Below are 25,989 nucleotides of genomic sequence, written 5' to 3'. Positions count from 1 at the left end.
TTCTAACTTATATTAGTTTGATCAGTCACTTCTGGAGTTCATTTTCCCAATCTATCGCACACAAAATGCAAATAATACTCTGTTAATGTTTATTTTTCCCAGTTAGATGCATTTAAAAGTTATTTAAATTAATACTGAAAAAAATCAATAGTTTAGCAGGAAAGAACAACTTTAAGAGACAGATATGGCTTTATTAGCACTTTCTATAGTCAGAAAGTGAAAGGATTTGCTTTTGTTGAGAAAAGCTGAAGCACTTTAAAGTCATGAGTTCATACAGTGGCAATTCAGAAACATAACGCAACCAGACGCATTTCATTAGTAGCACACACACACACACACACACACAATGCAAACATCCACACTCAGATTCATAAGCTCAAATCACTTAAATTAAATTAGCACCTGGTTTATAAGGTCCGTCAGTGGAGTTTGTCACAGTGAGTTTGGCAGGATTGATTCGACACGTCAATTAAATACATTCATTCAGAATCTGATGCTCTCAAAGGTCCAAACCGCACAATCATCCATCAAGCCCTGATCTCAGATCATGATTGAGTCTAAAAACGGAAAAAAAATCCCGTTTCAGAGAGTGATAAAACGTTGCCGTGTTTCGGCTTTATCAGCTTGTACCAGGTTTTGAGCGAGTGACAGTTCTGGCTTGTAGTGCAAGACTAAACACAGATTCAGGAACATGAGCAATGATCGAGTCACACACTCAGCAGCCAATCACTGGGCAGCTCATGCTCATTAAGTCATGTGTTCGCCTTTTATATTGAGGCACAAAGCAAACGTAAAACATTAGTATTTCCCATAATTCCCGTTCAGACTGCTTCACAGAAGAAAACTCCTCAAGACACGCGTCGAGACGGCCCGAGAACGACCACGAGGAACCACACAGACCTCATTTCCCAGAGTTCTCTGGGTGAGCACTCCTCATGAAGCTTCCTTGGGCTGCGCTTCAGCCTCTCTAATATTGACCCTTGACCTGTTCGAGAGAGTGAAAGAACTTCAGAATCCCAACAAAACAACATCATCTGAACTCATATTGTAATATAATTAAGTGTATTAGTACTATAATAAGTTAAATAATATTTGTAATATTACTAGGCAATATATATATATGCTAGTATATTTCACAAATAATTACAAACAAATGGCAAGTAACACGTTGAATGAAATGTAAAAAATATCTATATAATCATGCACATCAAAAATGTGTTTTGTGAAAAGCGCTGTACAAATGAATATAAAAATACCATATGTGTTATTTATATTTTGAAAATCAATATTGTTTCCTGTATGACATTGCAAATGAAAAATAATCTTTAAGTATAGAATATTATACTGTATGTACATGTTGTACCTGTTGTGAGTCATGTGACTCTTGACGAGGTGTCCCGCGGCGAGGGCGGCCATCAGCGAGAGCTCTCCTGCCAGCACTGTCCCACAGACGATCCGTGCCAGAGTTCGGGAGTTCTCACCGGGACACTGAGCGCTGGCTCCCTGAACACCCAACATCTGACACACACAAGTCAGCGGTTAATGTCAGAGATGATACTTGAGGGGTGTGTGAGAGAGAGAGAGAGTTCATGTATGTGTGTGTGTGTATGAGAGAGAGAGAGAGATAGAAAGAGAGAGAGTTTATATATATATATATATGTGTGTGTGTGTGTGAGAGAGAGTGTATGTGTGTGTGAGAGAAAGAGAGAATGAGTGTGAGAGAGAGTTTATGTGAGTGTGTGTGAGAGAGTGAGTGAGAAAGGGAGTGTGTGTGATAAAGTAAGTGTTTGTGTGCGTGAGAGAAAGATATAGTGTGTTTGTGTGTGTGTAAGTGAGTGAGTGAGAGTGAAAGAGAGAGTGTGTGAGTGAGAGAGAGTGTGTGTGTGTGTGAGAGAAAGATATAGTGTGTTTGTGTGTGTGTGTGTGTGTGTGTGTGTAAGTGAGTGAGTGAGAGTGAAAGAGAGAGTGTGTGTGTGTGAGAGAAAGAAAGAGTGTGTGTGTGTGTGTGTGTGTCACCTGTAAACAGGCGTGTTGCGCGGGCAGGCCGGTTCCTCCGCCCACAGTGCCCAGCTCTAGCGAGGGCATCGTACAGGAGATGTACAGATCCTCTCCATCTGTGCCAACACTCTCCATCAGAGTAATGCAGTTACTGCTGCCCACCGACTGCGCAGGGTCCTACACACACACACACACACACACACACACACATCTGTAATTACATACACTAACATCTTATTTTATTTAGAACAATTATTTATTTGATATGCTGTGAAATCTTTACTCAGATTTCGAGTGTTTCATTAAAACACTTTAAAAACAGCAAGGAAGGCGAATCAAAGTCAACAACAGAGATTACTTTTTTTTTTACTGATAATAAAATAATAATTACATTATAATAATAATTACATAAATATAATGATTACAAAAATAATCATACATATAATAATTATTGATTATTATTATAATAAATGTATATAATATATGAAATGATTCAAATATACAAATATAAATATTTAATTTATATTATTATTATTATAATAATCATTATATTTATACTATAACATAATATTGAAACATATAATATCATACACAATGCATAATGTGCACTGATGAATGGCACACAATATTATTAAAAATATGTTTATTAATAATAAAAGTTTACATGCTATAGTATATTGTTATTGTATCTTGTCTCCAGACTATATGTATGTGTGTGTGTACTTTTTAAATACATTTTTTACTTTTTAAATAAATAAATACATAAATTCACAATGCATTGCACTTAATGTTAACATAAACTTATCCACTGGTATTTTCACTGGATTGTGAATAGATAATTAAGATTGATGCTACTAAACTGTTACTGTTTTTATTTTTCCTGTTCATTTTGTTCTTTAGAATAACATGCACTGATGAATCATGCACTATCTGATCATGAATGTGTGTATTAATATATCAGAGTATGTCTCACACACACACACACACACACCTGTCCGCAGGCGATGTAGATGGCCGTCACGATGTTTGCCGCATGAGCGTTGAATCCACCGATGCTTCCGGCCATCGCTGATCCCACCAGATTTTTACTGATGTTCAGCTCCACCAGAGCGCCTGTGCTGCTCTTCAACACCTACACACACACACACACACACACTATATCACTACAGCAGTTTCCTGCACTGAACAGATTGAGAAGGTTGTGCAGCAGAGGTTGATCATCAGCCAGAGCTCTGTGCCGCCCCCTAGAGGAGCGTAACTCGTGATCTTCTATCAGCCTGACCTCTTTCACCACTCGGGCCGGTACGACGGCTTCACACACGGTGGACTTTCCTCTGCCCTGGATCCAGTTGACAGCGGCTGGTTTTTTATCGGTGCAGAAGTTCCCGCTGACGGCTAACAGACGCATGTCAGGATAGCGTTCCTGAAGTCTGCTCAGAGCCTCTTCTGTTCCCTACACACACCAACACACACACACACTGCAACTTTAAACCTAGATATGAGTCAATCCTGGAGTTCAGATGCTCTGTGAACTCTGACCCACAGATCTGCTTCATCACACACACACACCTTTGACAGCATGTTCATGCCCATGGCGTCTCCGGTCTGAGACTGGAAGCGGATGTACAGGTTCCTCCCGGCCAAACTGACCTGCAGCCGGTCCAGACGAGCAAACCTGGAGAACACAGAGCTCAAGTTATCACTGGAAACTCTAGCATAGCTGTGCTATATGAGGCTCATTCTGTGTGTGACCTTTGCCCTCTGACCTGCTGGTGTGATCGAAGGCCTGTTTGACGTCACTGAAGCCCTCTGAACTCTCCAGCCAACCCTTGACCTCGGCCGCCCGGCACGCTGACGGCATCTGAACCACCGGCCCGCGGGTCATCCCGTCCGCTAGAACACGACTGCTCACGCCGCCCGACAACTGCACACACAAGCACTCATTTGTTAGAGGACACTGACACTTACAGCGAGAGAGAGAGAACAACACATGAAGAGCTGCACCATTAATCGATAAAAGATCGCAATCTCATTATTGTGTCTATTAAAGCTTTGATAAGTACGATCACAGCGAACATTCAGATCTGTGCTGGAGCTCCGCTGAGCCAGAGAGCCGTTGTCGTGTATAGGTAGAAAACAGCTTCTTTTCAACCAAGTAATGACGCTTCAAATAAATACGGTATCAATTACATCGTTACACCAGTAGGTGGCGACAAGTGACTGTTAAAGAGATTCAAGAGATTTGTTCAAAAACGCTGATTCATTCAGCAGTGGAGTGTTTATGAGTGAGTCATTCAATTATTCACTCATTAAATAGTTCATTTCAATTAATTAAACATTTAAATAGACTTTGAGTCAATCTTTGAAAAAATTAAAGAAAAATAAAAAAAATGTAAGAAAGAAGGAATGTGAAAAAAGAGGAAAAACAACGAATGAAAAAAGGAACAAATTAAAGGAAAGAAACAAAAATATTAAAGTAAGAACAAACGAAGAAATTAAGAAACATCGGAAAGAACGAATCAACAGAAAAGGAGCAAATGAGCACATGACAGAAAAATAAAGAATGGACAAAAAATCTAACGAAGAAAGAAAATTAATGTGCAAAAGAAAATACAAAATATGAATAGATCAACAAAAGAGATGAGAGGAAAAACAACAATGAACGATTAAATCAACAAACTAAAGAGAAAGAATCAAGCAACAAAATAAATAACATGGAATAACAATATGGAAAAACAAACAAATTAATAAAAAACAGAAATTAAAACAAAAGAATGAATGAAAAAAAGAATGAATTAATCAAGAAAAGACGGAACAAACAAGTGCAGGAATGACAGCAAATAAAATAAAGCAGAAGAGAGAATGAACAAAAAAACAAACAAAATGAAAGAGAGAATGAGCAGAAGAAAGAAAAGAAATAATGAGGAAAATGAACGTCAGACTCACTGTGACGGCTCGGCATCCTCGGTTGGTGCTGGCCACTAAACAGCCTTCCGTCGTTGCCATGGGGACGTGGAATTCTTTCCCGTCCAATAGGAGTGGTCCGGCCACGCCCACTGGCACAGGCACGTAGCCAATCACGTTCTCACAGTTAGTGCCGATCACCTGAGAACGAGGAAACCACAGTTAACCAGAGTTAAACAGCACGTCCTCTCACACACACACACACACACACACACACACACACACACACACGTGACCCTGGATCTCCACAGCAGACGGTGAGCAGCACCTTTGAGTAGTCGTAGTGTCTGTAGGGCAGGTTCTCCAGCGCTGACGAGTCTGAGAGTTTAGAGGAGAGCATCTCTCTGCGTACGGCCACGCCTCTCTCGGGACTCTCCAGCACCGCTTCCAAACGGTATCCCAGAATCCCTCTGCACTCCACCAATGACGTCACCTCAGCGTTGCTCAGGAACCGAGCTCCTCTCTTAAAGAAGAGAGAGATCTGACTTTAAGATCACTTTATTTACAAAAAAATTAAATATAACACATTTATTAGTAAAAAGCTAAAAAAAAACAAAGGCAGCTAGAAGGAGCGCAATGGATTTAAACCGGAGTCTCAAGACGTGAAAAACAGCATCTTAGAAAAACTGAGAGAGGGAGAGAGAGTGATGATGTAAAGCACACAACGGTTTAAGATCAGTGAACACATGAGTGATTTATTGATTGATTGATTACTCTGGGGTCTTTAAGTATGCTGAGACATTCGTCCACAGGGCGGCGCTGGTGAGACTGGAGCTCACGACACTCGTCCACTTCTTCATCCTTGTCCTGTCCATCTCCATCTGACAGAGTGATAAATCAGAATAACAAACAAGAATGAACCAAAGAACAAATGAAAGAAAGTACCAAACAATTAACAAATTAATAAACAACAGAAATCAAAACAAACTAGAATAAAAGATTGTATCAATCAACAAGCAGACATAATGGATGTTGAAAGAAGGGAAGATCCGGTTCACCTTTATTGATCTGGACCGTCTTCAGGGCTTTGGGCGGAGCCGACTCCCTCTGACAGCGGTCCTCTGCTCCTCTCCTATTGGTCAGAGCGCAGCTGGGCGTGGCCACAGGGGATTTGATTGACAGGGATGATTCTGTTTCGGCCTGCTCGAAGAACACGTACTTGGCGGCCAATAGCAGAGCGAGAGAGAGCGTGATGACCTGCTCCAGATCCACACTGAGTACAACAACAAGATCGTTTAAAACGACTCCTAAACTCTCAGCAACACTGGCTCTGTTCCTCAGCTGGTACCTGGACATGGTTCTGTCGGACTCCATGTTGGGTGTGGGCAGATCCACGTCTGAACTGCTCATGTTGTGTGTCGGAGATTCAGTCACGAGTCGACTGTGAGCGTGAACCAGAGCCAGACCTAGAGACTGAAGCCAACAAGACCAGAACGGTCACAACACTTCACACACCACAGGCACAAGGCACTGTCATTTATTTGAGTAAAAACATTAATATTGTGAAATATTATTACCATTTAAAATGTCTATGTGAATATATATTAAAATGTAATTTATTCCTGTGACCAAAGCTGTATTTTCAGCATCATTACTCCAGTCTTCAGTGTCACATGATCCTTCAGAAATCATTATAATATGATATTACTTTTACCCAAACTTTTAAAGATCTGTGTATGACATGTTGTTTCCTGAACTCACCATGATCATTTTGACTCTCTGAGTGACAGGGTTTGGTTTGTTTCCCTCTTCTTCCTCCAGGACACGAGCGAAATGACTGAGCTGCCAGATGGGCCGCCCCTCACGGCTCTCTCGGGACAGCTGGACGAGACAGGGGCGAGTGAGTGACCGAGGTCAATGCTCATTCACAGATCACTCACAGATCAATGTTCAGTCAGAACATCTTAAACAATACACAAATCCTGCAGTGCCACACTGACCTCTAACACCAGAGACACACAGGCGGGGAAGAACGTCAGGAACACAAAGTAATTGGCCAGAACCGACATGCAGCCGAAACAGCACATGATCTCCAGCTGGGGCACACCTGCAGTCAGACAGGAAGTAGTTATAAATAAATAGGAAGTTTAAAGCCAGAGTAAGACATTTTTAAGGGTTCAAGCGACTTCTATACAACAGATTTCCATGACTAAAAATTGCACAAAAAAATATTTTAAAGCTGAGAAAATGTAAAAAAATATTCACCCTGGAAATTTACAAGATTTTATCATTTTCCTTGACATTTCCACACCCTGAAATCACAATTAGGTCACAAAAATCCCTCTCATGAAGGTTTCTATGACCATAGTAGCCCTGCTTTCAATTTAACAACGTCTCTGGAGGAAAGCCATAGTAAAGAGAGAGAGTGAGAAACACTGCTTTAACACACCAGACATGGTGCCCACACCGATGACCAGACACTCCACGAGCGCGTCCAGGGTGAACGTGGGTCCCAGGATGGCCATTCCTTGAGCGATATTCTCCCGGACCTCCTCCTGTGGGTCACATGACCCTATCATTATTACATTCATATGCAACAACATAACAGCACAAAGTAACAAACAGCAATATTCACGTAGATACACTTATCAAATGAAATCAAAATTATTTGTATATCACTATTCACAATACACATTTGTTTAAACAAGTTTTACAGAAAATCATGATGTTAATATTTATAATATCTTTATGCCTTCTAGTTGCATTTAGCAGATTAGAGCTGGTCAGTGGTCAATAATATAGTTACATTTTGTGATGATATAAACAGTCGAACAGCTGAGATTTTGCAATATACTCTATGTGAGTATATGCTCTATGTATGAGGATGAAGTTGGATGTTTTATATATTTAGAGCTGGGCAATGATATAATTTACATTTTTGCATCAATATATCTGCTAAATGACTAAATGTATATATCACCAAAACATGATAAACATGTCTATTATAGTTTTGAATGTCTATTATTTGTTCATTATTTATCATGCTCACTTTAGTGATGATGCAAACAAACCAATGATTTTTTTGATCTGTTTATTTAAATGGACGGTGTGAACTGGTTCAAAGAAATCATCAAAATTGTTATATATATATATATATATATACACACACACACACACACACACACACACACACATGCTCTTAGTACTCAAAAACTAAATGCTTTTGAAGAAATGGTCAAATAAAAAGCCCATGAAAAATCAAAACGCAATATTCACGATGTTGTTTAATTTTATACTGGCAGCAATAATCATATTTCTGTACCTGTGAGTTTGAGCTGAGAGCGAACTTGGCCAGCGTGCAGGCTTTAGACAGATCGATGAGTAACAGAAAGAACGGCAGCGCCTCACTGGAGGAACACGAGGACACATTTACACACACACTATAATGAAAGATGATAATCCTGAATGTGTGAGACGGAGGAGAGTCATACTTCAGTCCTGTGAGCTCTTTACCCAGGAAGTGGACGACCACAGTGCTGAACACAAAACTGGAGAAGATGGTAAACAGACCAGCAATACCTGGACATGAAACAATAAATCAAACAGTTTATTATAAACAGTCTAACAGATGAAAGGGAACGTTTCCTGTTCTTATAGTGAGCAATCAGAGATGATATAGACAACATCCAATTCCTTATAAATCCAATCCAATAACTTGTAAATCTTGTTAAATATCCTATTTTATTTGGAAATAAATCATGGTAAATGAGTTGAAGAGAGAGAAACTCACCCAGTATGTATTTGGAGCCGAGCTGACGGAGGTTTTTGAACTGGACGTAGATGTAAATGATGGCCATGCATCGAGTGATGGTTAAAATGATCATGTCACCGCCTTGAATTTTCTACAAAAAAATGAGCAACACAAACAATCATGTTAACATTGGTTTTATACAATAACTTGCAAGATATGCTTCAGTAAAGATCATAATTCCCGATCACACAGTTTACAGCCGATAAACTGAGCTAGACTTCAGGAGCAATACAACAGCTCAAATAGGAACTAAGCCATAAACCTTGCGTGTAAATATACAGAGACATCTGCTACTTTATGTCAGTAATTTTGTAAAAGGACATGGAAACAGATCTGTATGATAACAGTGTATTCTGGAAGTCCAGTGAGTCGATCCGTGTACCTCCTGTAGTTTGGGACACTGATGGTTCCAGCCACAGATCTGGTCATTAGAAGCGAAGGCGTTCATGGACATCAGACACAGCGTCACGGCGACTGTTCCCACGATCACCTCCCACGGGTGAGAGGCGACGAACAGGCCATGGAGCCGGAAGACACGCGACAGCATCATCACGGCCTTCAGCGGGTCACCTGTTAACAGGACATATAAAAACAGCGGGTCACCTGTTAACAGGACATATAAAAACATATAAAATATCATCACCTGTTAACAGATCATATAAAAACAGCGGATCACTTGTTAACAGAACATATAAAACATCATCACCTGTTAACAGGACATATAAAACATCAAAACTGGTGTCAGCTGCTGTCGATATCCAGATGTGTTTAATGCCTATTTACAGCACTGACAATTGATTAGAATTTAAGTTTAGCATTTTTATGATTCTTTCCCAATTTCCAACATGTGGAAAACAACAAAATCTTAAAAGATTTAAACAAAAATATGTGACAATTTTGATCAAAACAGTGTTGGATACTTTAAAAAATATTATTCAAACAACCAATATTATTGAGTAAATCAATGATCAACTATTCCAAATGTTTTACTTGACTCTTTTCTCATTCGTTTTTATTTTGGTACACAACTCTTCATGAGCTTTTTTTATTTATCTAATTTATAATGCATTTAGACAGTAAATTTCAACTCTTAAAAGATATATGAGAAGATTTTACTGAAATTAAACTGAAGAGACGTCAAAACTATTCACACATAAAGCATATCCACTATTAAAGTAATGAAAGCTAACTGACATTAATAAAAAACATGACACAAAATAGTTCACTAGCATTAGCATGATCACATTTATAATCATTTGAGTTAATACATAATAGTGATCGGGGTCACCATAAACACACTATATTGCCTTTATAACACATTACAGATAATTAATTATTAATAACGTGCCTCACTAAGTTTGTCAAAGAATGAGAGGACAGCATGCTAAGTTAATTTAGCATTAGCTAAAGGAGTCACAGCTGTCATTGAGCCTCTTTATTCAACAACAACACCGACAAATGTCAAGATAACTCACTATATCGACTGAAGTAGGGCATTTAAGAATGAAAGTTAAAGATTTAACAGTTAATGTCTGAAATAGTCAAACATACCCTCATCTGTTCTCCTCTGATCAGTGTCCGTGTTACACGGTGAATGTGACTGACGTAATCCACCCTCAACGGGCTCGTGCACGACCCACCGGGAGCGAGCAGGCCCCGCCCACTACTCCGACGTCATTTTAGACTAGCGGGATCAAGGTGGTTGCGGAAATTTTTAGCCTATTATTTATTTCCCTTTTTTAAATTTAGTTCAATTAAATACATGTAGGCCTTACAGTGCAAAAAGTAGGCTACAAGACAACTACAAGGCATTGTTGTACAGTTCAGAGTATGTAAAACAAAGAATAACAACAATTAAAATATAAAATGAACATGTAGGACTATGTTGGCTAATAAAAAATAAAAATAGTGCCGCGGAAAATGAACCGGTTACAGAACATAATCATTAATTACGTTGTTACTAGAGCAAATGTCTGTTCTTGATATCAACAATTGAATTGCTAAAATTATTTTTGATATCAATAATTCGATTGTCACCATGATCGTCACTATGTTAATTTCTGATATCATGAATGTGATGTTAATAAGAAAGCCATTTTAGATATCTGAAATTATCTTCCAAATTATTGGATATCAGACATAATCAAGAAGTTTACAAGACTTTTTAGCCTATATTTGATAGGCCTATGTACAAATGTAATTTCAACTAGTAGGCTAAGATACCAATAAGATCCCAATTCTTTAAACTATATCAACAATTGGATTTGAATGAATATGAATGGTGACATTATTGAAAGTGGTTTTGTTCCTCATAACCTTCCCCTGAAAATATTACGATTTAGGCTATAATTAAGGCCACTCAGAATAGGCTGTGTGATTTTTTTGCGTAGCCTATAGGCTACGTGTGCTTTAGGTTGTTTAAAAAAATAAATAAAAAAAAACCCATAAATTAATAATATATATTTTTTTTGTAGGTCTAGCCTATACGAAAGTTAATGCTGTGTCATACAGTATCATGATTTGTCCCTGAAAACGTTCATACGCATATTTTACGCACACATTCGTGCGTACGCACACAACACACACTAAGCGAATGAGATCCCGGTTTAATTTCACTTTCAAAACAAGCGTTTTTGAGGAAGTTTGCCTCGAGGCCAAAATTAGGTTTCTTTCAAATTTTTCTAGCATTTTTTTCATTCTCGGCACTGCAATATGGGGAGGAAACGAAAAGGCATAGCCAGAGGTCGGTAACTCTCTCACTTTACACTTTCTTAATCTTTATTTGAGAACTTGAGTAGCTACTGAATGATAGATTAAAAAAAAACTTTGTATTTAGCAGGTTGCAGAGATACAGATGAACTGAGTGAGTACTAGCCTACATCTAACTTTTAAACCATTGTTAAATTCATTGTTGAATGAATAGACATACAATGACTCCCCAGATTTATCCTTTAATTAGCCTACAAAAATATCGTTAGCTAGCCTATACTTAACCATTGTCACGTGATATCCTCAGTCTAGAGAACGACGAACAACAAACATATGGAGAGGCTTTGAGTTTCTCCAGCTTTCCAGAATCACAACACAAAAATCAAGGTTTCAGTTCAAAGTGTCGCTTTGTCCGTTTATTTCCTTATTAAGCAGAGATAAGAATGAAGCAAAACGAACAAAATACAAAAAAAGATATAGAGAACGAACTTTAACCTCGGGAGGAGGACCCGAACAAAAGAAAACACATAGGCCTACCTAAAGGGAATAAACACTAACTTGTCTAACATTAAAATAATGAAAAACAAACAACAGAAAACTTCCCTTAATCAACTGTCCTCAAATCAGGAGAAAAGAAATAGGAATCCTCCACCAATAGGGGGAGACAGACTGAGTGTGTTGTTGTAACTCATGCTGGGGTAAGTTTTAACATTTAGACAAAACAAGCAAAAACAGCGGCCACACTATGCAATAAGCTTCAAAAACAGGTTTGAAACAATACAGAAGAACACTACAAAACAATGTCTCTCTTTCTGTGATTGACCACAGCTCAAATACACTTTCTGTTGCTCTCAAGAGTTTGTGCATGTGTCAGTAAATAAATTATACGAACAAACTTCTTTAGCAGTATTTTAGCTTAATGAACACTTGACTGCAGTGTATATAAAGAATATGTAGATCAATTCATTTTATTTTATTTATTTTTTTTTTGGTAAATGTGTCCATGTGTGAATATTCTCAATCAGAGTGACAATGGTAAAAAAAATCCGTGTTGTTAACCCTGGAGTGGTAAGAAACTGCATATAATTCCTTGGCCCTTCTTTAAAACCTCATCAGTTAATAAGAAAATTAAAATAAAATACAAAATGCAGGTAGGCACATCTCTATTTGTTTTTTCTTTTCCACTGTCTAAGCATTCTGTAAAATTAATAAAAATAAACAGTTGGTATTGTATGAAAGGGGATGGTTGTAACACTTTTTAAAGATGTGAGTCAGTCAGAACCCAGTCAGAGTTTAGTAAGCTCCATTAGGATAACTGTTTAGAATTTTCAGGTTAAAAATGCATCACATTTAGCCTCGGAAACTACAAATTAATCTAATATAAATTATATGATTTTATCTGCAAATGATTCAGTACTAAAAAAAATATAAAAAATGCATTCTTACCTAATAATCTATTTTATCTGTGTAAAATCTGCATCTGCCTACAGCCTTGACTACCATTCACATGGGATAAATAATGAAATGATCATAGGACTCCTTGCTTATCCCTGATTACAATTGTTACAACTCTCCCCATGTTACAACCACACCCGTTCTCCCCCTACCCATAAACTTGTAACTTATCACAAATTTCGTCAGCAAAATATGCACATTGTAACTCAACAGCAAGGAGCGCGAACTGGGACTGGAGGGTGGACATCCTCAAACGCTGCTTTGTCTCTCCCCTTCCCCAGTGCTCTCTCTGCAGCTTTATCGTGTAATCCTCGAGGCACCAATCAGTGCGTGGACAGTGCCCACAATTAAAACAGGTGATCGCTGTTATCAGGGAAGCAAGCACAGGGCAAGAAAAAAGCACACAGATTAACAACAAAAACTAAATATTACTACATCCTTGGACATGACACTAAAGAACAAATCTATTTATTATGCTGGGATAGAGTCCAGAATTCCCTTGACCCTAATATAATTGGTATAGAGAATGGATGGTTAGATGGATGGAAATGTTTAGGCAGGAGATACAATTAATAAAAATAAAATTGATACAGTAAAAATAAATAAAGAATAAAAGAGAATGAAGAGCATGTTACATAAACATTTTGATTCATTTATGAAAACTATTGGTAAATTGTCTTTTAATATAGCTAATTGACTGTGAAAACTAGAGTCATTCACATGATCAACAACAACTAAAGGAATTTCTGGAGCGCCAGATGTAAAATTCATAATGTGAAAAATGTAATGATTTGTATCTCCTTGCTGTTAAATGTACAAGTCTAATCTAATATGTTCTTATTACAGTTCCTCTTGCAAGAAAATATGGTAAGTAGCCAAATTTGGCAGCCGAAGTACATTTTGACAGAAATAAGTGTTCGTTTTTTTTTTGATAGCTTGGTAGAATTATAGTATTGTATTTTAGAATATATTAACTATAATATTTTAAAACATGAAAAGATGCATACCAACACATTTGTTTATGATAAAATAAATTAAAGTTAGGACTGTGGTTAGGGTTGTCAATATCTGACAAAATAACAAATCAAGTATCATATTTAGACAGCAACTGACTTTATACATTTAATAAAATTTGCCAAAACACCAGCTGATTAAAACTAATAAGGCCAAAATCACGAAGAAAGGCGAAGTTAAAGAAGACAAAAGCCCTTGCAGCATTTGAGCGTAGATACACTCTACTTTACAGTTACATTTTTGGGTCTTGTAATTTTTTTTGTCTGTCATGTTTACAAATTGTTTTTCCCCCCCTTAGATTCACAGTCATATACCAGCACGACAGATTACCAAGATGAAGAACAAGATCAGTCAGGTGCACAATAATTTAGTAATTTAGTTGTATACTTTTCATTTACACTCAGTTAAATGGCAATGAATGTTAGATTTTATTCTACCTATTACATTCATTACATCAGTGGTTAACTATTGTGTGGGGCACATTTTAAAACTTATGGCCATTATTTTTACCCAATTTGGTAAAAATTGATGTAAACAGCCACTGTTTGGAAACAAGTATACCAGTGTTGTACAATATTTACATAATTGAAGACTTTTTCGATTGCTCCAGTATTATTATTAGTATTTAGCCTATTTATTTAAAATTTCAGTCACAACACAGGTTTTATGCATTTGGCTACTGACTTTGCTTTGTTCACTTTTTAACAGATGGATCATTCACAGAAGAAGCCGGACCGTCCACAGGCTCCGATGAAAAGCTGAGATTGATGGTTCTTGGAGGTGATGATGCTCTTATGGATAAAGCATGTGGCACAATCCTTAGGAAAAGAAAAAGAAAGACTGCATTTAAATTTGGAAAATTAGAGCCTAGGAATGCTATTGCTTGTGGACGACAGGTTTCTGTACAGAAAACTCCATTCTCATGGCTGGAAAAATTGAAATCATACTTGTTTTTCAGCAGGGGAGTCAAAGCTCTCAGAAATGAAATTGAGTCACATGAGTCTATGATGTTTCCTGGGCCTCATGCCTTTCTGTTAGTACATAGAGATGTGAAAAACTCTGGCAGAGAGAATTACCTATTACGAGCTCTCAGTGATGTGTTCGGGGAGGAGGTCTTGGACTATTGCATGGTATTATTTATTGATCAGGCTAAACACAATGATCCAAAAAAGAACTACTGTTTGAAGATGTGTGGAGGCAGAAACCACATCTTACACAACACTGACGACAGTGTTAAGAAACTGTTTAAAAAAATAGAGACAATGACCGAGAGTAAAGACAGCAGTTTTTTCACAACACATCTGGAGTGTTTCAGAAAAGCTAACAATTATTTTCAGGATGAGTATGTGGAAAAGGAAAATAAACTAAGAAAAGAACTAAATGATTCAAAAGACAGAGAGAATCAGTTAAGAAAAGAGTTGAATGATTCAAAAGACGGAGAGAAACAGTTAAGAAAAGAGTTGAATGAGTCAAAATACAGAGAGAATAAGTTAAGAAAAGATTTGAATGATTCCAATGTCAGAGAGAATCAATTAAAAGATGACAAAGATAAACTTCAAAGAAAAGTGGAACAGCTCAACGAGAAGGAAAAACACCTAAAAAACGATCTGTCTGAAGCTAAAGTTATAGAAACGTTTCTGCTTTCAAAGTTACAGTCAGAATCTAATATAATACAGGGAGAGAAAAAAGTACAAGCCAAAGAAAAGGAGCAAAATGAGAGAGAGAGAGAGAGAGAATATAGGAGAGTGAAGGAACTGGAGGACAGAGAGAGAGAAGTGACACAGAGAGATGTGAGCTCCAGAGATCATCATCTTCAGGCCACAGCAGATCCTGCTGGTGAGTGTTTACTGTCGTTTTTAAAATGCTCAAGTTGAAATCACAAACAGAAGCTCAATGGCCTGGATTTTCTGCAGTAAAATGCTAGTGAATGTTTTTACTCTAGTTTCTAGGGACAAAATCAGTCCTCTAGATGAATGTGAAGGAGAGCTGAAGAGCAGAGATGATTCACAAGCCAGTGGATCTCCTGGGACCCAGAAACCAGTGAGACGAAACAGCAAGGAATTAGAGCCACCTGATAGTAAGAATTATATCTGTAATACACTGTTACAACTATATTAAAATTGATCTCAAATGATTCACTTAATGCTTTAATATTTATCAACTTCTCTATTCATTCTCCTTAGTGTCTGAACGTGAGCACAGACCACTACATACTCTGTGAATGGATTGAGATTGTCCTGAGGGGAGTTTTTTCTGGTTTCTTCTTGAAGAGATAATGGAAATCTGTCATCATATACTGACTATTATGTCATTCCAAACCTGTACGACTATAATATTTCATGCTGTTCTTTTTCATAGAGTGACTGGAAGTTGGCGTAACCACAGCTATCCATCTCTAAAACAGAAAAAATATCATGCAGTATCATAGCAGTATTTATAATAGCATCTTCTGATGTCATGTGATGCTTGAACGAGGAACAGACTGAAAATTATAGCATTGCACATCACAAGTGGGTCTTAAAGAGATTTGTTAAAAGGAATAATTAACCCTTATTTTGTTCATATTTGACTGCTGGTAGACACAGATGTTACAATTGGTCTTTTTCTGAGGTACTTTTGCAATGACTTTTAACCATTTATGTGCTAATATATTCATACAGTGTATGAAATGTATATAATATTTATGTGAAATCATTAGATTTGATGACACAACACTGTGCTTTAAAATAGTAAAGCATTATTTGAATACATCCCGGAATAATTAGCTTTTTTGGAGCAGTTTAAAAAAGTGCATGACTTCCACAAACTATAATCTCCAGTAATGCTGTGTTTTAACAGTGCTAATGATCTGTGTGAACGAGACAATGTTTATGAAGTAAACAAATATGAATTGTTAAAAACATCTCAAATATTTTCATGAGATCTTTGAACTAATCTAAATGTTTTGCAAAGAATATTGCAAAGTTATTTTATACTCTGATTCAATGTAAAATTTTGAATGATGGAATAATACAAAATCTTTTATAATAAATACTGCAATATTCCATACGAAAAAAAAAAACAAGATTTGTAATTTTGATTTCATTGTGACTTTAATGCCAAGTAATTCATGAAATGATGCAACATTCTGATCAAGTCAACAGTTAAACACCTAAAAGTATGAAGTAAAAGCATATACAGCAAATAGATTTAATAAAGTCAGCTTCCTCCTTATTTCGGGGGTTCATTATTTAACAAAAATGTTTGAAACTTTACCATAATTAACAGCAGAATTTAACTATGGTATTATCATGGTAGTTACAAGCAAAACCAAGCTTCTCATTATTATATGGTTTATAAAAACAAACAAAAAACAGTGCAAGCCAAGGTCATTTTCTATATGGGTGGTGTGTTGATTGAAAAGCTTGTAAGTCTATGATACAATAATTTCCAGTCAGTGAACAATAAACATTGAGTTTGCACTGAATTAACACACACATAACTTAGCATATAGTTAACATAGGATAACCAGATCCAGGCAATTTTGGGGGGAATCCTGAGTTAGAAACAGCTTTCCTTCTCTTCACTTCAGAAGATGAAAACAGATGCTGACGTTTGTTTCGGCATGGATTAATCGATCGTTTTTCTAAATATCCATTTTGTTGTTCTTGTCCAGGTTTTGCTCACAGCTCAGTTAAGCAGGTAAGCAGAATTATTAGTTTCTTTATGAAGGTGAATGTGTCGTGCTTGTTGTTTTTGTCTGTAAATAATTGTCATTTATGTTTGCCGGACTTCTCTAATGATCAGAGCTTATATTTTTATCTGACAATAATACTCCAAATGCCCAAGTGTCTGAAAGTAAAAGAGTAGCAAAACTCGAGAACATGTAGATGTGAATTGGAGAACCTGTACAATTATCAACAATTACCTCAGAGTTTGACTGTTTTGCCATTGCTGGAGATTTTAACATTCACATAGATAGTGCAGAGAACAATATGGCAAAAGAAATCAAAAATGTTTTAAAAACTTTTGATCTGACTCAGCATGTACATGGACCCACACACAATCATGTACACAGATTATACTTATCATTAAGGGTCTCAACATTTCATTGATTGTTATTAAGGATGTAACGCTGTCTGGTCATTTCTGTATTTTCTTTGATATATTGATCTCTCCTGCCACTGAAGCTAGATCTGTGTCTGTCAAGAAGAGATGCTTAAATGAGAACAATAGTGTACTATCGATACACTATGTATAACAATCGTGTGCATATCCTTAACACCTAGCATATCTGCTGACTCTGTTGATTTTCTCCTTGATTCTTTTAACTCAAAAGTTAAAGTCCAACTGAAATCAAAATTGCCCCTATTTACTTTGTTAGCGCATATTACAAGTCTTGTGATGAAGAATTAATCCATGCAAGTTAATAAACAGAAAAAAATTGTTTGCCGTCGTAATCTTTAATCAAAGTCTGAAAAGTTACTTCCGGTCTGGAATGGCGTTCCTTCTCTGATGATGTAGGTTTGACGGCTTGGGTTGGGAAACGCTTAACCACTCCCCTCAAACCGTTAGTCTGTTATGAGCAGAGATGGAGAGGAGGAGCGCTAGAGTAAAACCCTGCCCTCTGTTCAATATTCCGTTTCACTGGGAAATACGTCACAACACTGGAGAAAAGTCGTTTGCAACTTCCGGTTCACGCGGACTTTAATTGATGATATTGCTTGACTTCTAAAGTCCGGAAGAAGAGTGGCAGACAAAAAGCAAAGAAGACCCGGAGTCAGAATTATATAAGACATATATGACATTGTGTAACCTTCCAGGTCACAGATTTGTGTTGCTGGGCGCCAACATGTCCAGAACAACAACTCAAAAACAACTAATGCCACTGGTTCCTTAACCTGTAACCAAGAAGACTAACACACACACCGACACGGTTCCAAGGTTATATTTTTTGCCAGGCTCTAACTATAAACAGGAGAGTCCTCTCAAAACATAAAGATAATGTGTTCTTTCTCTCAAGGAGAAGAGACTTTAGTCTTACACAGTAAAGTAAAGCTTTGGCTAAGAAATGGTCACTTAAACTAATGGTTCCAATGACCCTTGTGACCTAGTTGTCAGGGTACCCTAAGCAGATGGATGTATTGACACATGTCGAAGACCTTTCTCAAACAAAACATCTTTCCATATTTAATTTCTGGAAGCCGGGCTAAATAAGCAAGCACTGTTACTGCATTTATATCAAATACAGACATTAGAGAATACATGAAAAGAACATTTCAGTGATCACACTGGTAACTTCTATAACAAAGTAACATCTTACAAGAGAAGTCATTCAAATCATGTGATGTCTAGGAGGAAACATATTGATTAATACCTTGATTATAATCACTCATTCATTACACATACATTGAAGCAGCAGTGGATTCCAATCCCCCCCTTCACCGTAAACCATGATGTTTTCTGAGAGAAGTATTAAATCATACTGTGAAAATATCATACCGTTACAACTCTACACGGGGGAGTCTCTCACCCCACCTCCGTTTTTAAAGAAGTAACTCAGTAACTTTTACTACTTTTAACTTTTACTTGAGTAGATTTTTAGACTAGTGCTTTTACTTGTCCTCAAGTAAAATTTTATTATTTATTTTATTTATTTATACAGTTTAAAGTTACAAGGACAGTGCACATTAATAAACATTTATGTAAATGTGCCAGTTTAGCCAACTTGGCTAATTTTCAACTGTAGTCCCTGGATTACTCTTTACACCTCTGGCTACGACTGTAAACGCCGGTCAAATTCGATTGCCATGATTGGATAGCTTTTCAGACGCCAGTTCACGTGGAGGGCGTTCCCCAATAGCGTCATCGACACAGTGTCTCGTTCCTTGTTCTCAGGGAGCAGAGGTTACAGTCATAACCTAGACGTTCTATAAATAAGTACAGCGATTTTTTTACTCAAAAACAGAAGAGTGTCTTAGTCTTAGCATTTGACGTTGAGTCATTGCCAATACTGTCTTAAACACCCTGTGCGCCGCACTTTATCTTTTAACATGAGATTTTAGCCAAATGACATAAAAAACAAAGTGCCCACAAATCTACAGTAAACTTTATAACCTTTAAGTTGATAAAACGATGCACTTACTGCATCAGGTGCTGCCGTTCTAATGACAGAAAAAAACACAATAAGCCCACACAAAAATTTATTTTGCTTATGTCACAGTTTGAGGTAAATCCGGCCCTGCAGGTATAAGAACAGGCTTTTGTTACTTTTACTTTCGAAATAGATTGTCTTATGTCTATAATGGGTGTATTTTGAGGTTCATTTGATATTTTGTTGCTTCATTTGATATTTTGCTCATTGTCTACTACAGTATGGCGAGGAGACGCACAGGTCAGTGAATCGGCTTTCTAGAATATTCTGTCCCGCTTTTGTTCTCGCTTTAAGAGAGTAAATGTGTCCTACAGACAGACTACTTTGTCAATCATAATAATTCCAGGTCATTATGGCCTATTTAAGGACTAATGAAAGAAATTACTGAACAAAACTTGATAATTTTGTATTTCACAGGAAAGAGAGACGGGACTGAAATGCGTGAGTTGAAACAAAATGTAATTTATTGAATCACTGTTGCATGAAGTGACACAGACCTATTATAAAACAGCCACTGTATTTGAAAATGTGTAGGCCTATACACACGATCAACGGCAACTTAATCTGGAATTATCTGGAATGTCAAATGAAAAAACACTAATGTGAAACATTAAGGGAGAGAAGTAGAACTATGATTTTTAGGTTTAAATGTACAAATCAGGCAATTGTCACACTATCCTATTTTCTTATTACAGGTCTCTTGAGTCGGGCTGGTAAGTTTACATTTTGTTAAAAAACTTACTGTGTTTCAAAGTAGTATTTTAGTACTGACATATAAATGGAAACATGAAAAGATACATTCCAAAATATTTGTATGTCCACAAGTAAATAAGATAAATGTAGGCTATAGTGTTACCAAAGATATGTCAAAATCTAACAAAATAACAAATCAAGTGTCATATTTAGACAGCAACTGACCTCACATCCAGTAAAAGTCACCAGAACACTGCAGTTGATGTTCATAAAAGTCATTCATTAAAATTCCTAATAGAAATTCTATTCATTCCACCAAATTAAATGTTATTTATTTTATAATAAAATGCAATGCAATTTATACACAATTCAACTTATAGGCTATAAAAATATAATTCCATTGCTCTAAAATTTCAGTTCAAATTCAGGAATTGATTTGGATTTAAATGGTTTGATGTGCATCCAAGATTGGAAAATTAAGTTTATCGCACTTCACCCAAAGCGAATGCAAAAATCCAGATACAGTTTTGTTTTGTATATATTTTTGTGTTCATTTAAAAATTATTTTTCAGAGTTGTATATAACAAAGATTATTGGGGTATGTTTTTCAAGAAAATATTTTTACTGGGTGAAAATTGTTTCTTCACCAATTTTGTCACAAATGACTGACATACAATGTCAAAGGTGGGTCTTGAACCCAGGTCTCTCAGTCAAGTCAAGTCAAGTCAAGTCAAGTCATCTTCATTTATATAGCGCTTTTAACAATGTAGATTGTTTCAAAGCAGCTTTACAGAGATAAGCGTATAATTTAAGGTAACAGAGATTGTTTTGGCTTTCTAGCAGAGTTAAGTTATTTTCCATCTAAAGTTAGTTTTGATTGATTTGTTTCCGTCGCAACAATCATTAGTTATTAAATTAGGGGCCGCTAAGACGACACCATTCTCTCTACACAGACTTTAAACGCGAACCTGTGAGAAACGCTGATGGCGTTCACATGGGCATTTAGAATGGGTTCTATAGTTATGTGCGTTTGAAAATACGCAGGTTTGGAATTCCCTACAAACCAAGCCTAAACAAAATACTTGTCTTTCCTTATAAATTTTGATAAAGAATTTTATTTTATTTTGTTTCTTTGGGGTAGGAACGCGAAACGAATTTTCCCGACAACGCCTTATCTGTATAGTGGTAGAGGGATCCTCCATAGGGAGAGACTAGTTGGCACTTCAGCACTGCGTTGTCAGTCAGTCAGAGAAAGCTACTTCTCTACTCCTCTGGTCTGGGGAAGACAGTAGAAGACCCATGTGCAGAAGCAGAAGCAAACTAGGAGGCTCAGATAACTCAAAAGCAGGCAGTCTTTACTTGATCACAGTTTTCAAATACAAGCAAAAGAGCAGTCATAGCTTTACAAAAACATAAAGTAAGCCCAATGGCAACAGCAAAACAGCACTTAAAGAACTCAGGAGACCCATAAAGAGGAGACTCAAGACTGAGCACAGCTCAATGAAACTGCCGAACTTAAATAGGGCAAAATACAGGTGGAACACATTAACTTGATGAGCAGTCCTAACTAAAGAGTTCACAGCAGGTGGTGCCGCCTAGTGGCTTGGAGAGTCATTGAGGAGTCTTACTTTTTTTAGTGTATCATAACTTCAGCTTTCGCTGTTTTTATTTTTAAAACATTTGTGTCATTGTGTTTCTCTTTAGCTGTGCATTTATGCATTTGTTCTCTGACTTTTTTCACTTAACAGATGAATCTTTTAAAATTAAAGCCGGACCGTCCACAGGCTCCAATGAAAAGCTGAGATTGATGATTCTTGGAGGTGATGATGTTCTTATGGATAAAGCATGTGGCACAATCCTTGGGGATAGAGAGAGCAGGGATGAATTTAAATTTGGAATATTGAAGCCTAGGACAGCTCAAGTTTGTGGACGACAGGTTTCTGTATTAAAAACTCCATCCTATTGGCTGGAACACTTGAAATCATTCCTGTTTTTCAGCATTGGAGTCAAATCTCTGGAAAATGACATGAAGTTTTTTGAATCACTGTTGTTTCCTGGGCCTCATGCCTTCCTGTTAGTACATAGAGATGTGAAAGACTCTGGTAGAGAGTATTATCTTTTACGAGCTCTCAGTGATGTGTTCGGGAAGGAGGTCTTGGACTATTGTATGGTATTATTTATTGATCAGGCTAAACACAATGATCCACAAAATAACTCATGTGTGAAGATGTGTGGGAACCGATACCACATTTTACACAATACTGACAACAGTGTAAATGGATTATTTAATAAAACTGAGACAGACAGTAGGAGGTTTTTCCTAAAACACTTTGAGAGTGTCAGAGCTGCTGCAAATTATTTTGAAGCTGCATATGAGGAAAAGGAGAACAAACTAAGAAGAGAATTGGCAGAAAATAAAGAAACTGCTGAAAATCTAAAGAAGGAAATGCATGATATGAAAGAACTGAATGCAAAGAAAGTAACAGAATTAAATGAGAGAATTGAAAATGATCTAAAGAAGTTCAAAGACGGAGAGAGTGTGTTAAGCAATGAGTTGGATGCTCTCAGAAGCAGAGAAAATCAGATGAGGAAGAAGGTCCAGAGGCTAAAAGAAGAGCTGATCAGTTACAGAGACAGAGAGAATAAGTTCAGCAAAGAGTTGGGTGCTCTCAGAAGCAGAGAAAATCAGATGAAGGTGGACTTGCAGAGGCTAAACGAAGAGCTGATCATTTGCAGAGACAGAGAGAGAGAGTTAACAGAACAGCTCAAGGACAATGAAAAACAACTACTAAATCTGACTGAAGCAAAACGTAAAGAAGAATTTCTAAATAAAAAATCAGAATCTAATATAATTAAGGGAGAAGAAGCCAAAGAAAGGGATCTAAATGAAAGAGAGAAGGAACTGGATAGGAGAGTGAAGGAACTGGATGACAGAGAGAGAGAAGTGACACAGAGAGATGTGAGATCCAGAGATCATCATCATCATCTTCAGGCCACAGCAGATTCTGCTGGTGAGTGTTTACTGTCTGTTCTGTGTCTCATTCGGTAGTCAATATAATTATTAATGTACAAGAATTTTTAAGTTGAAATCACAAACAGAAACTCAATGGCCTGGATTTTCTGCAGTAAAATGCTAGTGAATGTTTTTACTCTAGTTTCTAGGGACAAAATCAGTCCTCTAGATGAATGTGAAGGAGAGCTGAAGAGCAGAGATGATTCACAAGCCAGTGGATCTCCTGGGACCCAGAAACCAGTGAGACGAAACAGCAAGGAATTAGAGCCACCTGATAGTACGTTTTTTTATGGTTTCTTCTTAAACAGATAATGGAAATCTGTCATCATATACTGACTATTATGTACTTCCAAACCTGTATGACTATTACATTTCATGCTGTTCTTTTTCATAGCGTGACTGGAAGTTGGCGTAACCACAGCTATCCATCTCTAAAACAGAAAAAATATCATGCAGTATTATAGCAGTATTTATAATAGTGTGCACTATTTTCTGAGTCTTCTGATGTCATGTAATGCTTGAAGGAGGAACAGACTGAAAATTATAGCATTGCAATTTATTTACATCTTTCAGCGCCCAAGACTCTCATAATGCAAGATCTCACAAGTGGGTCTCTAAGAGATTTGTTAAAAGGAACAATTGATCCTCATTTTGTTCATATTTGACTGCTGGTAAACTACGTGTACAATTCATCTACTTGTACGTCTACTTAAGTACTTTTGCAATGACTTTTAGCCGCCCGATGTCATTTTTCTGTGCTAATACAAAATATGTATGCATTTTGTTGCTAATAGCCACTTATGGTATTAGATGCAATATTTAGCCATTTCTGTGTATCACTAGTTTTGTTGACACAACATTGTGCTTTAAAACATTAAAACATCTTAGAATGCATCCTGGAATAATTAACTATTTTGGAGCAGTTAAAAAAATGTTCATGACTTCCACACACTATATCTCCATGCTGTGTTTTAACTGTGTTAATGATCTGTGTGTGAAATTATTCAACATTGTGTTAACATTACAAATGTTTATGAAGTAAACAAATATAAATTGTTAAAAACACCTAAAATATTTTCAAGAGATCTTTGAACTAAAATAATTTATAATAAATACTGCAATATTCCATACAAAAAAACAAGAATTGTTCATTTGGATTTCATTGTGTGATTCATGAAATGATGCAACATTCTGATCAAGTCAACAGTTTAAGACCTAAACGTTTGAATTAAAGCATAAAAAGGTCCGGCGTGTGACAGAAAACAGGCAAGAAATGCCTTTTGCCTTTAGTTCATCTCCAAACAAGCTTGTTTGCGGAAGATCGCACTATAAACGATTTCTGTCGTTTTCATATTGTACTTTCAATTAATTTTTACCGCAGAAACTTTACATTGCTGTCAATTTTGTAGCTTTTACGTTGCTGTATTACAGCTTTGACTTACTGTAGAAATTATTTACATTATGTTGCTGTCAATTTACATTGTTATTTAAAGAAAAGTGAAGAAAATAATTACAGTGATCCTTATATTAATGTTAAACTGAACAGTGTTATGATCCCTCAGGAAATGGTTAAAGGGATAGTTCACCCAAAAATGAAAATTCTGTCATCATTTACTTGCCCTCAAGTTGTTTCAAACCTTTCTTCTGCTGAACACAAAGGAAGATATTTTGAAGAATGTGGGTAACCAGACAAATGTGATGTGGGTTTTCTTCTGTTTTTCTGTGAATGTGAGGAAAGTTATGGGGGGTACTGTGTGTGGTTGTTGGATGTTAATTGAAGTTCTGGATGGGATAATTATGAGCATGTTTTGTGTAGGTTAACTGTGTGTTGGGTGTGTGTTATATGCAATGTGTCGCCATTGTTCTCTCGAATGCCCAAGACGAATTTCTCCAATAGGAGACAGTGGCGGACTGGCACCAAAAAGAGGCCCTGGCAATTTTAGCAGAGAGGCCACATTTGTCTTCTCAAGTCATCTGCAACCAACAAATAAACATAACATTACATTCTCATCAGGTCAATGATCGCGAGAAATTCCACTGACTAAAAACATTCAAAATACCTTATAAATAGAGAGATTACATACATTTAGGCTATTTGTCCTTCACAGGAAAAATAGAAATAAAAAGTCATTATTATTATTTAGTTCATAAGGCTATTATTTTTCAGAGATAGGCCGTGGTGTTTGTTTGTTTGTTTGCTTTTTTCCTTGTTTTTTTGTGGCCGCCTGCAGCTCTGCTTAATTTATTATTATTTTATTC

At 36.8% G+C, this 25,989-nt stretch overlaps 4 protein-coding genes across 8 annotated transcripts in view; 2 read left to right on the top strand and 2 right to left on the bottom strand.

Annotated features, from left to right (window-relative positions):
- Positions 1 to 76: 76 nt before the first annotated feature.
- On the bottom strand, positions 77 to 10,405 carry hmgcrb (3-hydroxy-3-methylglutaryl-CoA reductase b). 2 transcript variants are annotated; one of them, XM_081391836.1, is made up of 20 exons: positions 10,265 to 10,405; positions 9,096 to 9,283; positions 8,693 to 8,804; positions 8,394 to 8,481; positions 8,225 to 8,309; positions 7,352 to 7,457; positions 6,903 to 7,009; positions 6,664 to 6,783; positions 6,251 to 6,375; positions 5,961 to 6,175; positions 5,677 to 5,783; positions 5,231 to 5,425; positions 4,945 to 5,103; positions 3,765 to 3,922; positions 3,568 to 3,673; positions 3,281 to 3,451; positions 2,990 to 3,130; positions 2,017 to 2,175; positions 1,364 to 1,518; positions 77 to 985 (listed from the first exon to the last, which is right to left on the bottom strand). In XM_081391836.1, exons 2-20 carry the CDS (start codon positions 9,261 to 9,263, stop codon positions 934 to 936), a joined length of 2,529 nt encoding a protein of 842 aa, XP_081247962.1. In that variant the 5' UTR covers positions 9,264 to 9,283; positions 10,265 to 10,405; the 3' UTR covers positions 77 to 933. The 2 variants fall into 2 exon arrangements, with proteins under 2 accessions (XP_081247962.1, XP_081247961.1); XM_081391835.1 differs by having other exon boundaries at positions 78 to 985; positions 8,225 to 8,481; positions 10,265 to 10,335.
- An 830-nt stretch (positions 10,406 to 11,235) lies between these two features.
- Positions 11,236 to 17,572, top strand: LOC308705500 (uncharacterized protein). 2 transcript variants are annotated; one of them, XM_081390538.1, is made up of 7 exons: positions 11,236 to 11,456; positions 11,553 to 11,576; positions 13,724 to 13,744; positions 14,190 to 14,246; positions 14,600 to 15,727; positions 15,834 to 15,968; positions 16,075 to 17,572. In XM_081390538.1, exons 1-7 carry the CDS (start codon positions 11,426 to 11,428, stop codon positions 16,110 to 16,112), a joined length of 1,434 nt encoding a protein of 477 aa, XP_081246664.1. In that variant the 5' UTR covers positions 11,236 to 11,425; the 3' UTR covers positions 16,113 to 17,572. The 2 variants fall into 2 exon arrangements, with proteins under 2 accessions (XP_081246664.1, XP_081246663.1); XM_081390537.1 differs by having other exon boundaries at positions 11,328 to 11,456; positions 11,550 to 11,576.
- The window catches only part of LOC308705501 (uncharacterized protein), a 67,352-nt gene continuing 55,938 nt past the window's right edge, over positions 14,576 to 25,989 (bottom strand). Inside the window, exon 3 of the transcript XR_014031926.1 lies at positions 14,576 to 14,709. The gene's annotated coding sequence lies outside the window, so the exon portion shown is untranslated. The remainder of the gene's footprint in view (positions 14,710 to 25,989) is intronic.
- On the top strand, positions 16,590 to 24,861 carry LOC308705498 (uncharacterized protein). Of its 3 annotated transcripts, XM_081390534.1 has the most exons (7): positions 17,482 to 17,572; positions 20,245 to 20,264; positions 20,442 to 20,465; positions 20,720 to 20,737; positions 22,466 to 23,728; positions 23,873 to 24,007; positions 24,125 to 24,861. In XM_081390534.1, exons 2-7 carry the CDS (start codon positions 20,246 to 20,248, stop codon positions 24,127 to 24,129), a joined length of 1,464 nt encoding a protein of 487 aa, XP_081246660.1. In that variant the 5' UTR covers positions 17,482 to 17,572; position 20,245; the 3' UTR covers positions 24,130 to 24,861. The 3 variants fall into 3 exon arrangements, with proteins under 3 accessions (XP_081246661.1, XP_081246660.1, XP_081246659.1); XM_081390535.1 differs by lacking the exon at positions 20,720 to 20,737 and having other exon boundaries at positions 16,590 to 17,572; positions 20,442 to 20,482; XM_081390533.1 differs by lacking the exons at positions 17,482 to 17,572; positions 20,245 to 20,264 and having other exon boundaries at positions 20,373 to 20,465.

The sequence above is a fragment of the Scardinius erythrophthalmus genome, assembly GCF_964197995.2.
Source record: "Scardinius erythrophthalmus genome assembly, chromosome: 17".
NCBI classification, from domain to species: Eukaryota; Metazoa; Chordata; class Actinopteri; order Cypriniformes; family Leuciscidae; genus Scardinius; species Scardinius erythrophthalmus.
The sequence above is the reverse complement of the archived record's forward strand: the minus strand, read 5'-3'. Positions and strand labels throughout refer to the sequence as shown.